At 39.2% G+C, this 16,421-nt stretch overlaps 1 protein-coding gene across 4 annotated transcripts in view; it reads left to right on the top strand.

Annotated features, from left to right (window-relative positions):
* Nf2 (NF2, moesin-ezrin-radixin like (MERLIN) tumor suppressor) overlaps window positions 1-16,421 on the top strand; it is a 94,712-nt gene that overhangs the window by 37,607 nt on the left and 40,684 nt on the right. For all 4 annotated transcript variants that reach the window (XR_006847951.2, XM_046427248.2, XM_046427249.2 and 1 more), the window contains exons 3-6: window positions 1,703-1,825; window positions 4,019-4,102; window positions 14,040-14,108; window positions 15,314-15,396. Coding sequence is in view for 3 of the 4 variants with exons in the window: in XM_046427248.2 (XP_046283204.1) it covers window positions 1,703-1,825; window positions 4,019-4,102; window positions 14,040-14,108; window positions 15,314-15,396 (359 nt within the window). In the remaining variant the exon portion in view is untranslated. The remainder of the gene's footprint in view (window positions 1-1,702; window positions 1,826-4,018; window positions 4,103-14,039; window positions 14,109-15,313; window positions 15,397-16,421) is intronic.

Here is a 16,421-nt window from a genome sequence, read left to right as displayed (position 1 = left end):
CACTGGGGTTCAACCCTTGCAAGTCCTGGCTTCTTTGCTTGTTGTCCCCAGCCCGATTGCTTCCAGCTTTATGTCCTTCAATTTATTGAGCCAGGAGGCAGGCTTTATGAATAAAAATGACTACTATCTTATACTTAAAAAAAAAAAAAAACCCAACGATTCATGTCTTTGAAAGATTCTCTTGGGGCTCATGTTCTTAAGGGGATTTTTAAGTCTTTTTGAGAACACCATGGCCCAACTTGAATTAATCATTAATGTGATCCAAGGAATAAAGGACGCGCCTGTGCCTGTGGTGAAGGAACAGTACCCATTTGTTCTTGGGATTCTCTGGGGCACGTGCAGTCTGGGCTCCTACTAATTTTAAAATGGCTTGAAAATGGATATTGCTTAGAGGAACTGCCCTCTGCATGGGCTCATATGTTCACATAAAGACACACTTATATATTTACCTGCCCACCTAACTATGAAGATGATTGGGGAACAGGACCAAGTGCTTTTGTCTGTCACTCGTAAAAAGACACCTGAATCTTTAAATAAGTCAGTGTCTAATTCTTACCCTAATTGGTACCCTCTGCAATTGCCTGCCTGAAGTTATTACATACTTCATGTTATGATAAATGATGGAAGCCTTCTGTCTTTTACCAGTGTGATCCTAAGCTGAAGTGTTCAAATTGTGTTTATATATGTACAGGGTAATCTCAAGTCTTCACATTGAAATCCCTGCTGGTTGTAAATTTCAAATGGTTATTCTTCATGATCTGAGTTCTGTGAAGTGCCAGTGTCAGTGAAGGTATCCTAGATCAGGTTGATTTTGAGTTACTGGCCACTGTCCCCTATAATTTGGGCAGGAGTAAGGAGAGTTATGTGTCAGAGACAGCAAAACTTTCCATATGTTTTTATGATTCTCAGCAAAGTGAATTTTAAATCATACCTGAGTGTTGGCCAAACGGATATTAGATTGAGGGCATCAGGAGCCATGGAACCGCTGCTCAAAGGAAATAAATTATGACACATGTTAATGGAGCCTGGTAGCCTGTCACATGGCATGTTTATGTCCTGAAATGAAATTCACTCTGGAGAGCAGATGGTTCAAGCTTTTCAGGGGGTGGATGGAATTGTTAGAAGATTAAAGGCAGTGGCTTACTGACTGCACTGCAAGCATTTTGTGGGGCATCTCTGGAGGGTCCTAGAAACAAAGGATTGTTCTGTGGACACGTTTCACTTCTGTTGTTCAGTTAACATTTAAATGGTGTCGCAAAAATCTAGTTCATCATCTCTAAGGTGTATTCCAATTGGATCTATGTTATGTAGGTGGGCAATAAGGAAAAAGAACAAAGGGACATTTCACTACTTCAGAAAAATGTAAAAACATTTCAGTCTCCCATAAAAGACAGTGGCCAAGACCTTTGAATTATATTTCTAGGTTTTTTTCCTGTGGCCTCGAGAACATTTGAACCTTCATCTTAGCTTCACTCACCTTTTAGGGTATTGATTAGTTTGGTTCAGAAACCCTGTGTGAGGAAGGTATTTCCTCATGTGGATGGCTCTGTGAATGCTTCCAGCTGGGGAATCAACACTTGTGAGGAATATAAAGAAATTAACAGGGAAAAAATTGTATACTCTCCCTGCAAAAAGTTCTTTGGTAGCACAGGAAGAAGAGGGCTGACACAATACGTGTGTCTTCTGCTTTGCAATTCTGCAGGTGCTGGATCATGATGTTTCAAAGGAGGAGCCGGTCACCTTTCACTTCCTGGCCAAATTTTATCCTGAGAATGCTGAGGAGGAGCTGGTTCAGGAGATCACACAACACTTATTCTTCTTGCAGGTATACCAGCCCGTGCTACCCCCTAAATTCTGAGAGAATACCCCCCACCCTCTCTGTGGTTGCAGAGGCATCCTGAGTGAACCTCTCAGAGTTGACCACAAACGCCTCCACATTGCAAAAATGTTCTGCCTCTAGAGCGTCAGTCCCTTTGGGTCTGTAATGGAAAAAAATCTTCAAAATAGAACTATACCTGAGCGATGAGAATTGGTGTCAGATGAAATTGCAAAGGTGTGATGATGAAGCATGGATAGAAGCAGCTGCCTAACCTAAAACCTCCCAGAAGATGGGTCCTGTTTGTTTCAAGCTAACTTGAAAGTGCAAAGAAAGTCTAAAGAGAGAGGCTTATAAAGCAGTAGTTCTTCCCTAGCTCAAAATCTGATCTCATTAAGACAGAACTTCAAAATGCTGGTGATGCTTGATTTGTCTCGTGCCTGTGATACTTCCAGCTTTCTGCTTCATGCTATCTTGTTCTATAATTGTCTGCTTGCTCCTTTGCTTCCTTGTTGGAGTGTAAGCCCCTTAAAAGCAAAAGTCATCAAGTGTTCAGTAGGCATTCCTAAGTAATCACTCATCCAAATTGAAGAAATTAGGAGATACGTAATTATAGGTTATTGACCCTCTAGGGGGATGGGGAGGGGAATTAGAGGATGATGGAAATCTTGTCAGTTTTGCCTGTGTGCTTACTTGTGGCCAGAGCACCTCCCTGATTTTGTGGCTAGTTGCAGTGATTGGCACCAGGGCTGCCTGTGTGACCAAAGGTGCACACTGACAGTGACGTTAAGATTACAGCAAGGTTGTTAATTATATGATTTCTCCAGAAGTAGACATGTGGTCTGTCACAGCATCCTTGTAATTAATTTGAGCCTCAGAATATTGTGTTTGGTAAATATTAAGTGAAATGTAATAAGCCCCCTAAATAATTTCTTTTACCAAAAGGTCTTCTCATGTGCATGTGCGCATGCACACAAACACGTACACACACACACACACACGCACAGAGTATGTGTCAGATTTCTTTCCAGTATTTTCAAGTCAAAAGATAGCCCTTTCAGTTTTTCTGTAGTGTGACTTCTTTTTCTTTTTCCTTTGAAAAGAATCCAAGGATTTGAAAAGTTGCACTGCTTCAAAACAGCTCAGGTTTCATTTTCTTTGTAAGAATATAAAATGAGTTTTAAAACCTGGAAAGAATTTCTTTGTGTGAATGAAGCCACATAAAGACCTCCAAGGTCCCTGAATGTCTTAATGTTATAGAAATGGCATTCCTGTAAGTGCTTGGAAGCAGAATCTATCCCTCGTATGACTTTAGTTTGATTTTCCTTCATTGAAATGTTAGGGTGTTTTTGTAACAGAACAAGGCAAAATTTACTACTTTTATGAATCTGGTGACTGTTGACATCTGTAAAAAGAGTTGGCTTTCCTTTTGTGTTTATTTTAGTGTGCCCCGCATCATGCAGTTTTCTTGCTTTTGTGTCAGGATCATACACTGCACCATTCCAAGAAATTAAGTGCAATGAAATATGTTAATTCAACACTATGGCTTAGGAATTATATTTCCTGAACCTCACGTGTACTTAAAAGTGTTGAATCGATCAAATTTTATTGCTTCCTTTTTCCTTAGAGCAGCACATTGAAAGTGATGTTTTTTTCTGCAGTCATAACTCATTGCCTTGGTAGCTTTTGTCTTTAGACTTAAAAGTAGACTTCATTTCCTCCATGCTCTGAGTGCTCAGCAGAGACCTAGGCTGTAGTCATCCTCAGAGGGCTCCTGACGCTTCTCTAGTTCACACCTCTCTGCCACAGCCCAGATGTCAGTCTCTGTAATAACCATGAAGATCACATTTACTCTTCAGCCTTGATCTTGAAGAGATGAGTATTGTTTATTTATTTATTTTTTTTTACAGTGTTGGGAATCAAACCCATTGCTAGGCAAGTGTTCTACCACTGAGCCGCATCCCCCAGTCCAAGATGAGGGGGTGTTTATGTGTAGCCATCTTAGCAGTAACTTCTCAGTGACTGAACTCTCAAGTGGTCTGTAGCAGTTAAAAAAAAAAAATTGTCCCCTTTGTCAGAAAATCATTAACAGGCTGCCTTGACAGCCTTCATTTAGAACACCCTGCAGCCATCTGCTGTGACCAGCCTGCGCGACTCACTTCCTTGCGCACAGTCTCATGTCTCCCTCATTGCCCCTTTTAGGTGAAGAAGCAGATTTTAGAGGAAAAGATCTACTGCCCTCCTGAGGCTTCTGTGCTCCTGGCTTCTTATGCTGTCCAGGCCAAGGTAGGCTCAAAGAAGAAAAATGCAACTTCCTGGACATTAACTTGTGTCACAGGATGGCTCCTATCTTCTGGTTCTTTGGATTTTCTCAACAAAGACTTGTCCTAGGAAGTGAGATGTCCTAAGACTTGTGGATTAGTGGAATCCATTGTCACTGTCCTAATTTCTGTATGTGGGCATATGTGTGTTTGTATGTACAAATGATAAGTGTATCCTTCTAATGAAATAGAATTCATTCTACGGGAATTCATTCAGAAAGATAAATTTTCTGTGAAATTTCATTATGCACATGTGGGTCATTACATTCACCACACCAACCTCTATTTATTAACCAGGAAAAATGAATTTACGATCTCTAGTTATGACCAAACGTGGCCTTTAGGTCAAAAGAGCCCAGATTCTCCCTCCATCTTCTAAAAGCCAGCTGTCCTATGTGGAGGCACCCCGCCACACCCTCACACACAGCCCTGCCTTCTTCACCTCTCAGGGGCATGCGCACTGATTGTGTGGCTAGACTCTGCCTGTGGAGCTGTCCAGCTAGCTGAGAATCATTCACTTTCATTCACTCACTACAGACCAGGAGAGATAGGAGAGGAACATCACCAAGTCTGTGTTTCTTTTCTTTTCTTTTTTTTTTTTTTTTTAATATTTATTTCTTAATTGGACACAATACCTTTATTTTGTTTATTTATTTTTATGTGGTGCTAAGGATCGAACCCAGGGCCTCGCATGTGCTAGGTGAGTGCTTTACCGCTGAGCCACAACCCCAGCCCCTGTTGTTTTGTTTTAATGTTATTTTTTAGTTGTAGATGGTCACAACACCTTTATCTTATTTATTTTTATGTGGTGCTGAGGATCCAACCCAATGCCTCACACGTGGTGTGTCTTTTTAATCTTCTAACTGCTCTGCCATTGAGCCACAACCCTGGCCCATCTTGGGTTTTTGTCCCTTCTATTCTTTTTTTTTTTTTTTAAAGAGAGAGAGAGAGAGAGAGAGAGAGAGAGAGAAATTTTTAATATTTTTTTTAGTTTTTGGTGGACACAACATCTTTATTTTTTTTATTTTTATGTGTTGCTGAGGATCGAATCCAGGGCCCCGCGCATGCCAGGCAAGCGCGTTACCGCTTGAGCCACATCCCCAGCCCTCCGTTCTATTTTTTTAAGACCAACAAGAGAGTTAGCCCAGGGTACTTCATGTCCCTCAGATTTCCCATTTCACTCACATACCACCTTCTCCTAGTCTCCCAGCTTCCTGCCTTTCACTGAAGTATAAGATGTCCTCAGACACTGATGACTTGTGATTGTAAAGCATAATCTTTTCAGTTATTTTCCTTTTTCATTACAGGTATCTGTAAAGCCACCCCTGTTGTGTTAGAAAAATCAATATGACATTCTTCTTCGCTCACTTTTTTTGGGTAGCTTGGTACAATTTCAGATCAAAGCCAGGAAGTAACTGGTCTGTCATTTGAGTGGGTGAGTGGGGGAAGGCTGTATGTTGTCTTGACGATCACACCAATAGAAACACAGCTTCATCATATGATGACTCGTGGAATATTTGCTGAGCATTCACCAGGCCTGAGGGAGGGGGTTTGTTGACTGTTAAAGATGTAGGCGCTGAAGCACTATCTGCCCTTTGTGATTTGCCCAAGGTCATTCACACAATCTTGGGTAATGCTAAGGACAGAATTCATGGCTTTGGGATTGCATTTTGTGCCTCCCCTATTCCACTTCTCTGAAAAATGAGTAATTGAGAAAACAGAAAATGGGCCTTGATTCAACTAAAACATATGCTTCCTTTTATGCTTTGATCAAGAATATTAGTAACAGGAAAAATGTGTCCTTTCAATCAGTATCGCCCCAACAGTGATGAAGCAGTCATTGTCACTTTCATTAAATCTGGGCACTGCCTGGCCCAGAGTGGAGTCCTCTTTTGTACATTTTTGCTCTAGTTTAGGGGAGACCCAAGCTTTCAAGGACACTACCTTGGTCACAAAGGCTATATTTTCTTAATATGGATTTTAGGCCACAAATTCAAAGGCCACCTGTGGGGGGAAAAAATCACTTTTCTGGGAACCAGCAGATGTTTGCTTAAACAGATTTCACTGTAGGAAAGCCCTACTAATTTGGATTCTACTAATTTGGAGATGAAAGTGATTCACAGACAGCATATGTGGTTCATATGGAGGAGGATGTTCTAACTATTTTTTCCGGTGTAAATTTTAAGGATCTTACAAATAAAGGTAATCTATGGCTTAAATCTGCACTGGGGAAATTCTCACTGTAGCATGCTTCCAGTTTCTAGGAGCTGTTTAATATTAAAAGGAGATATATCTGATTATAATATTAATAAGACTTTACATGTTCATACTGGGCTTTTTGTTGTTGTTGTTCTGTTTGTTTATTTGTAGTACTGAGGATTGAACCCAGGGCTACTCTTTTTATTTTTCATTTTGGGCTACAAAAAAGTCCTTCTAATTTTTCTGAGACAGGGTCTCATTAAGTTGCCCAAGCTGACCTCAAACTTGTGATCCTTCTGCTTCAGCCTCCAGAATAGCTGGGATTATATGCGTGTGCCGCCATGCCTGGCTTGTGGCATTTGCCAAAGTGCTGAAACAAGAATATTTTGCAAATTACTCAATGTAGTCTTTTCTGGAAGCCAAGCTAGAGAGTATTGTGCCTGTTTTGCTGATGAAGAATTTAAGGCTCGGAAAATATTGATGATTTGTCCAAAGTCACAATACTTTTAAGTTAATTCTGTTTTACAGAGGGTATAGCCCATCTATTTTTCTCTTTCTTTTGTTTGTTTCTTCTTCTTTTTTTTTTTTTTTGCAGTGCTGGGGATTGAACCCCAGGCATTGTGTATGCTAGGCAAGCACTCTACCACTTAGCTACACCCCAGTCCTATACCCATTTCTTTTTTGGCTGGGAGGGACACCAGTGATTGAACTCAGGAGAACTCAACCACTGAGCCAAATCCCCAAGCCCTATTTTGTATTTTATTTAGAGACAGGGACTCACTGAGTTGCTTAGTACCTCGATTTTGCTGAGGCTGGCTTTGAACTCATGATCCTTCTGCATCAGCCTCCCAAGCTGCTGGGATTATAGCATGCGCCACCATGCTTGGCTATTGCCCATTTCTTGATGGAAAGGATTTTAAGCCGAGAGGAGCTGGGTTGGGGACGTTGGTGTTCCAGCTGCCTGAATTAGCACTTTGCTCTCATCCTTCACTGTCTAGTGAGAGGAAGGTCTATGGAGATCAGACATTGCCTTTCACTAATTGTAGTTTCATTTATGTGATCACAAGCTTTTCATTAAGTCATACTGGTTCCCCCAGTATGCAGCTTGTTTTCTTTCACAACCTTTCTGAAGCAGAAAGGAACTTTCGAAGTATGGAGGGGAAAGCGAACTGAGCTCATTAACACATGGAATGTAATTATGCACAAATGTATTCATTATAGTATTTCAGCTATTTGAATGATATAGACACAGTTGATTCTAAAGCATAAAGAAACAATTCCTCTCAAGGTATGAATAGAAATATTAATCACCTGGTTCAGTTTTAACAAGAACCATATTTCTTGGTTGGAGTTGAGTTATGCTGGAATCAAAAGTATGGGAAGGATTTCTTTGGTCCAGTCACACGACACCACCATCTTGCAATGTTTAAAACACCTGTTGGATTTTATATTGATAATTTAGGGTTTGAAATATGTCCTAATTAAAAATGACTTTGGAAGAGAATGGTATGTGATTTATAAGGCTTCTGGTGCTACATGCAGACTTTTCACATTCTGAAGGAAGAAAAGAATGGTGGGAGAGGAGGCTTAATTTTCCTTTTTATCTTTAATATGATTAGTGCCAAAATGCAAGTCAGTTAGAACACTGAGTATAGGTAGAGACTGGCATAGATTGAGGCTGGAGATATCTCTAGAGGAACAGATCATAAAAGGTCTTAATTTTATCCTACGGGTGCCTCAGAGCCTGTGAAGGATTTATTTTTTTGACAGAGCCTAAATTTCCCAGTATTGACACAGTGAGATTGAATTAAAGTGGGCAATGGTTGGTTGGATAGGAACAGATTGACTTAAAAATACATAGGAGGTAAAAGTTGATTAAGTGGTGCTATACTCTGCATATCCTTTTACAAATTGATATATTGTCCCCATTCAGCCTGGATTTTGAGATGTATCCATGTTGTATGTGTAGGTGTAGCTCCTTGATTTGAACTGCTATTTGGTACCATTCGTAAATAAACATGTTTTTTTTATATCCACCAAGAAGAGGTAGATTGTTTCTACTTTTACCCTATTATAAACAGTGCTTTGCTGAAAATCTTCCTACATTGTTCCTCATATGCATGCACAAAAGTTTTTTTCCCCCCTTTAAGGCAAATTTCTTTTTATTTTTTATTTTTTTTTATTGTTGGTTGTTCAAAACATTACATAGTTCTTGATATATCATATTTCACACTTTGATTCAAGTGGGTTATGAACTCCCATTTTTACCCCGTATACAGATTGCAGAATCACATCAGTTACACATCCATTGATTTACATATTGCCATACTAGTGTCTGTTGTATTCTGCTGCCTTTCCTATCCTCTCCTATCCCCACCCCTTCCCCTCCCCTCCCCTCTTCTCTCTCTACCCCCTGTACTGTCATTCATTTCTCCCCCTTGTATTATTTTCCCCTTTCCCCTCACTTCCTCTTGTATGAAATTTTGTATAACCCTGAGGGTCTCCTTCCATTTCCATGCAATTTCCCTTCTCTCTCCCTTTCCCTCCCACCTCTCATCCCAGTTTAATGTTAATCTTCTTCTCATGTTCTTCGTCCCTACTCTGTTCTTAGTTACTCTCCTTATATCAAAGAAGACATTTGGCATTTGTTTTTTAGGGATTGGCTAGCTTCACTTAGCATAATCTGCTCTAGTGCCATCCATTTCCCTGCAAATTCTATGATTTTGTCATTTTTTAATGCAGAGTAATACTCCATTGTGTATAAATGTAAGGCAAATTTCTAGAAGTAGAATTTAATAGAATTGACAAAAAAAAAAGTCTACCTAAATACAAAGAAGTCTTACGTTTATAGGAAAAAGATAATGGGCATGAAGCATGTGAATAGGGGTCTTATAGAAAAGAAAGTAAGAATGGCCCATAAATACAATAAAAAGGTGTTTGATATTATTAGTAATGCCTAATTCCAGAATGTTTCCATCACCCCCAGAAGAAATCCCACGGCCACTAGCAGGTTCCCCTAACCGCTTCCCTCCCACCCCTGTACCCTGATAACTGCTAATCTGCTTTTTTGTCCCTGTGAACTTGCCTGTTCTGGGCATTTCATATAAATGAAATCATACAATACGTGGCTCCTTTTCATTTAAAACTGTCAGAACAGATAGACCTGCCTATTCTTTTTTTTTTTTTTTTTAGTTGAACACAATGCCTTTATTTTATTTATTTATTTTTATGTGATGCTGAGAATTGAACCCAGTGCCTCACACATGTTAGGTGAGTGCTCTCCCACTGAGCCACAGCCAAAGCCCTTGCCTTATTTTTTACCTACTGTACAGTATATCATGAAAGGGAGGAACTGTGGATTATTTAAAGGTATCTTCGTGGGGTTTTTTGTTTTGTTTGTTTGTTTATTTATTTATTTATTTAAACAGGTGCAGTGAACATCCTTGTATTTTTCCCTTTTGGGCATATATTACTAATATTCTGTTATGATAAATACCAAAAGAAATGGCACAACCGAATTGAAGGATAAGAACATTTAAAATTTAAGTAAGGCTAAGTTAAAGAAGCCCAACAAAAAGGCCACATATCATATGACTTCATTTAAATGAAATGTCTATACTAAGCAAATCCACAGAGACAGAAAGTAGATTTAGTGGTTGTAGGGGGCGGGAGGAGTTAGAAATTTAGGAATTACTGCTAGTGGGTATGGGATTTCAGTTTTGAGGGTGATGGTAATGTTCTGGAATTAGTGAATGTTATACAACATTCTGAATATACTAAAAACCATTGAATCATTCACTTAATATGGTAAATTTTACGTATGTAGATTTTATTTCAAAAGCTTCAAATAGATAAAAATTTTAAAAACTTCAAATTTGAACTTACTCTCTGAAAGAATACTTTCAGCAATAGTGCATTAGATGACGGGTTTTTGCACATCCTTTCCAATAGTAGATGCTATCAGTCTTTTAAATTTTTGCTAATCTGATAGGAAACTAGATTTTTTTTTTTTAATGTGGTACTGGGAATTGAACCTAGGGGTGCTCTATCACTGAGTGACATTCCCTGCCCCTCCTTTTCTCCCCCCTGTGGTGCTGCGGATTGAACCCAGGGCCTTGTGCATATGAGGCAAGCACTGTACCAACTGAGCTATATATCCCCAGCCCCCCACTCCTCTTTTTAAAATTACTCTTTGTTTTGAGACAGAGTCTCATTAAGTTGCTAAAACTGGCCTTGAATTGTGACCTTCTTGCTTCAGCCTTCTGAGGTGCTAGGAGTACAGGAGTGTACCACTAAGCCTGAAAGAAAAAAAGATTTTAAAAAATTTGTACTTCCTCGATTGTCATCTGGGTTGATAATCTTTTCATAGATTTACTGACCATTTGTGTTTCTTTTATTTGTGAATCAACTGTTTATGACTTGTACCTTTTTCTACTGTATTGCTTACCTTTTTCTGATTGATTTATTGAAGCACCATCTGTTGCAGGTATCAACCTTTTGTCTGTTTTACATATCACATATGTCTTTTGTTGTTGTTTGGAGTCACATAGAATGGTTTCACCAACCATTATTATATACATGCTCTCTATTTTGTTCTGATGTTTTTATGGATTTTCATTTATAGGTTTAAGTCTTTAATCCATCTGGAATTTAGTGACTTTTAGTGATAGGGATCCATTTTTCTATATATTCCTTAAGCAAATCTTTATGTTTTGTGAAATCCTGGTCAGAATATTCAACCTTGTAGTGGCACCCCCTCTTCCACAGAAAATCTTAACTAAGCTTCTCCAGAAATCTTCACCATAATTGATTTTAGGACTATCAGCAAAAGAGTCTCTACAAAAGAGTTCAGTGTAGGTAAACTTCCTAATTTTCCTATTGCTCCATTTTATTTGGCCACTGGTCTGGAAGAAATCAGCACTCCAAGTGCTGAACGTCCCTTTACTTGTTTTTCACAAACATTTATCCAGGATAGTAGTTTGTAAGAAGTTGTTTGCAAATGCAAAATGTGATTTAAAAAAAAAAAAAAAAAAAAAAGATCCTTTAGCAAGGCCTCTGGCCTTGAGCTGGAACTTCACAGAGATACCTACATTTCTAAGGTAAGCAAAGTTACCAGTTGGGCTCCATGATAACAGCTGGCAGGGGGAGGAAAAAAAAGGTATTGATCTTTTGTCCATTTTGTCTAGCTCTCCCCTTCTCAGGTGTTGTCCTTGAAGGGTTAACTTGCCCAGAATAGTGAAAGAAAAAGCTGTTTTTATGTGAACTTCTGCAGATTGTGAACTTCTGAGCCCCTCCCCTTACAAGCTGGGTATAAAATTCTGAAACTACCTGAACTTGGGGTTCAGGGGATTAATTGATTACAGAGAAAGCTGTGCCCTCTGAACCTGACTGCAGCCAAATAAAACTGTTTCCTGCTATCTTCGGTACCCTGCCTCATCTGTCCCTTACAACAACCTGATTTTACATACATAAAAATATAGGAAATCATTTAATATCCATAAAGAGTCCCACTTAAGACTATAGGGGCTGGGGATGAAGCTCATTGGCAGAGTGCTTGCCTACCATGTGTGAGGTCCTGGGTTTGATCTCCAGCACCACAAAAAGAAAAAAAAAAAATTAAATGCCCCAAGAGTCCTTTAAATGGTGTGCTCCCTTCTTGAATTTAAGTTCAATTATTTTATATCAGGTGTAGATCCAGGTATTGTAGACCTGAAGTTTATATAATTTAGGGACTTTTCTTTAATAAAGAATACCAAATCATGACTCTTAAAATTAGGCAGAGACCCATGCAGGTACAGAGAGCTGAAATCTCAACTTCTTACCCTCACAGTAAATTCACCCTGGATATATTATCAGAATGCATCTGTTACATAAAAGGATGAGGAATTGCCATCTCCATCCATAGAGTGATTTGACTTTTTTATATTCACCACTGCTACAATTTCAGGATTGTTTCCCCCTTTGTTTTTTAAAGAGACATTTAAGAGCAGGCACATACATCAAGGTGGCTTTAATGTTGTGAGTGGAGTTAGTCCAGTGGAGTAGTCCTTGCAGCAGTCTTTGCTACCTCTGCATTGCTCAGCTGTAATATATTTGATCAGTGGAATAGCTGGGAGCTTGGTATAATTTAATAATGGGGACCGTTAATCTTGCAAGAACCTGAATTTACAACTTTAACTTTGCATATCTGCTTACTTTTGCATTCAAGTTTGGTGGGCATTATTGAGAGGTTTGGAAATGCAACTAATAGGGCTTTCTTTGGCATCAGATGCCTTCAAAAACTGGGGAGGCAAACAGTGACAGGTGATAACCTAAATAATGCAGAGGATACCAATAATAATCATAGCTGACTTCCACCAGGAGCCAGGCACTGAGCTAAAGGCTTGCCTGTACTGCTTAACTTCACCCTCGTTGCTAGGTGCTTTTACACCCGTTCCTTTACAGATAAGGAAGCTGAGGTTTGGATAGAGGGCACCTTACTTAAAACCACAGTGGCAATACTCCAGAGCTCCCTTCTAGATCCTCCAAGGCCAGTGTTCTCATTTGAACAATAGGAAAACAGTCTTGGAGGGGCCTGAGATCTTTGACATCTGGTTGTATGTGTCAAAGATGGTTTTTAAAACTTTACAGATATTATTTCATTTAATCCAAACAAGAGTCCTGTAAGATATCCCCATTTTACGGAAGAGAAAGTTTTCTAAGTTCGTCTAGCTACCAAGTGAAAGAGCTGGGGTGAAAACTTAAGTATGCATAGCCTCTTACTTGTATTCTGCAGCTACCTCTGAAATACTAGTAAAGAACCATACTGTTAGGGCTTTTTATGTCTCTGGGCCTTTTAGAAGTAGGGAGAAACCTGGGTTCTCTCTAGGTTGGTTTGTTTTGTTTTGTTTTTAGGTGATGCTGAGAATCGAACCCAGCATCTCCTACGTGCTGCAGGGCAAGTACTCCATCAACTACATCTCCAGCCCCCTTGTTTCATTTTTGATGACTTTCTGATCAGGCTTAAATTTTCTAATAAAGAAAAGAACACTTTTTTCCTTTTTTAAGTAGAGAACAAATTTCTAAGTCATTGTCCCTGGAGGAATAAATTAAAATGCAGGACCTATTTCCAGCCCCAGTAGTGACTTGCTGTGCAGCTTTTGCAAAATCAGTTAACCTTTTACTTGTTTCTTTGTACAGTAGGAATGACAGTGTTAACATCAGATTTTTCCAAAGCATTTTTCTGAGCCTTGAGTGAAAGGTATTAAAAGTATTGTCTGCATTATTCCCAGCTCCCACCTAGCAATTGGCTCCAATTACCAGCCACTTAGAAGCATTTGTAGGTAAGACTCTTATCACACCTTGCTAATCACAACTTTCACAGTTGTGTTTTGTTGTTTCCATTTAAAAACTAACATTTTAGAAGTGACTGCTTTCTTCCAGAGTTAGAAAACATGACTACATTTCCATACAAATGTCACATTCTTATTAGCACATGCCCATCCATCGCCTTGAGGGATTTTGCAACTGTGTTCATAGATATAATCAGCTTTGTATTTTCATTCAAGGATAACAAACTAGCAAGGTTGCAATCTTGACTTGTCATCGGAATTGAATTGCTCCCGGGAGCTGGGAGAAGGGAATAAGACTAAGTAGAGCCCTGTTCAGAAATGGCAGTAGTCTTTAGAATCTCAATCACCTGCTCTCCTTTCTTCTCCTTTCAGTATGGTGACTACGACCCCTCAGTGCACAAACGGGGGTTTTTGGCCCAAGAAGAATTGCTTCCAAAAAGGGTAAGAAATCAAATTTTCTTTTTGTGGAAACATAGCAGAGACGTGGTCTTAAAGAAAGCTAACCAAATGATTTAAAGAAATGTTGGCAGTATATGGCAAGCGCATTTTCCTAAATACTTTGTAATGAATAAATCTTGAGTAAAGAGAATGGCATCTCTGTTAAGTATATGAGAAAGCAAAGGTTAGTTTGGTGTTGCTGGGATGAGCATGGCCTGTTTCTCTAGTGTGGTGATTTCTTTAAAGGTGATTGAGTGGCACTGATTTCCAGGAAGGTGTATGAAGCAGTTTGTGTTCAGTGGGAATTAAGCCGTTTGCAGCCTCAAGGGGTGGATAAAGGTGAGGTAGGGGTGGGCCTTGTGATTTTTAATCCTCAGCATTGTTCATCTTGTTCATTAGCCACAGAAGCAGGCCCTCCTTCCCTTTGGCTGCTTCTGATTTTATGGCCCCACTCATCTGTCAGTGGGTAATAAAGGTCTGCTTCTCACCTTTCCTGGCCTTTGCCTGTCCTTTGATGGCTTCCATGCAGACAAAGGCACAGGATTAGTGAGCATTGCTTCACTGTCAGAGGTGGTCTCTGGGATACACAGCCCAGGCAGGAAAGGGGGGCTGCTGCCAGCCCCGGCGTGCACTGAGGCCTGAGGAGTTCTGCAGTTTCCAGGCTGTTCCTCCAATTGAATTTTGCTTGTTTACACACCTACTTCTGCGTATGACTCTTCCCTGTGTGCAGCCTTTTTAAAAATAGCTTTGCTATTTTGTAAAAATGATGCATAATTATAAAAATGGCAAAAATACCCAAACTTACTTTGTGTGTAGATCTTTAAAAACTATTTATTCATTTATATATTTATTTTGGTTCTGGAAATGGAACCTAGGGCCTTGTACATGCTAAGCACACACTATAAATAAACTACATTTCTGGTCCCTATATCATATTATCTATAGATTCTGATTTTTGTACTTTTTTTTTTTTTTTTTTTTTGGTACTGGGGATTGAATCCAGAGATGCTTTGCACTGAGCTACATCTCCATTTTATTTTTTATTTTAAGACAGGATCTCACTAAATTGTTTAGGACCTTGCTAAGTTGCTGAGGCTGGCTGTGAACTCGTGACCCTCTTGCCCTAGCCTCCTGCATCATTGGGAGTATAGGTCTGCACCACCACATCTAGCCCTGTGTGTAGATTTTATTTTTCTCTCTTTGGGTAGGTAATAAATCTATATCAGATGACTCCAGAAATGTGGGAGGAGAGAATTACAGCTTGGTATGCAGAGCACCGAGGCCGAGCCAGGTAAGGTCCCTTAATTGTTTACATTCTTATGGCCTTTTTTTTTTTCCTTAAAGAACTGCAAAACTAGGACAGGTCTGTTGAACAAAATACAGTACTGAAGTATATAAAGACAAAGGGGGAGCTGAGAGTCATGTCAGTCTTCAGTTTCATGTGCATCTTTTCTGTAGCACATTGGTGTCAAGTGGCATATGTACTGCCTGTCAGGATATACAGACCTAATGCATTCACTGGTAATTTAGTTCAATTTTAAGATTTATATTGTATAGATAGGCACTGCTGTTGCATCCAGCCCTCTATTGATGGCATTTGGAGTATCTGTAGGTTTTTCACTTTTACAAAAAGTTCTGAAGTGCCTAGCTCATATTGTTCCACAATTGTATGAGTAGTGTAAGGATAGATTCTCAGAAGGAAATGGCTGGATAAAGGATGTGAACATTTTGTGTTTTAAAAGGTACCACCAAATTGCCCTTCCAAAAGGCTTTTCCTGTTGGTAACAAGTCAGCCCACTCCAGTCTATACTCAGCACTTGTTTAGTTTACAAAGTTTATCAATCTATAATTTTTGTAAACTAAAAGGTGAAAATTCATATTGTTAAAATTAGCATTCCGCTGGTCACTGTAGGAATTGATCGTCTTTGCATTAGCCTTTAAATTTTTTTAATCTCTTCTTTAAATTAGCTTCCTATCATGTGTCTTTTTTTTTTTTTACTTTTAAAAATATGTTATATGAATACCCAAAAGTAGACAAATTATAAGTATACTGCCTGATCAATTGTCACAAAGTGAAAACACCATCTACCCTCGAGAAGAAATAGCCCATAACTACTCTCCTTTTCCTCCAAAAGTAACTGATTCCCTGATTTCTAACTCCATAGATTTGCATTGCCCATTTTATTTTATTTTATTTTTTTGCAGTGTTGGGGATTGAATTCAAGGCCTCTTGCATGCTAGGCAATCACCCTGTCACTGAGCTTTACCCCTAGCCCAGCATTGCCCATTTTAAACTCTAGATAAATACAATCAGTT

This window comes from Marmota monax, unplaced genomic scaffold (genome assembly GCF_021218885.2).
Source record: "Marmota monax isolate L192 unplaced genomic scaffold, Marmota_monax_Labrador192_F-V1.1 WCK01_AAM20220418_F8-fsc00177, whole genome shotgun sequence".
Lineage (NCBI taxonomy): Eukaryota > Metazoa > Chordata > Mammalia > Rodentia > Sciuridae > Marmota > Marmota monax.
This window is presented reverse-complemented; position numbering and strand designations above follow the sequence as displayed.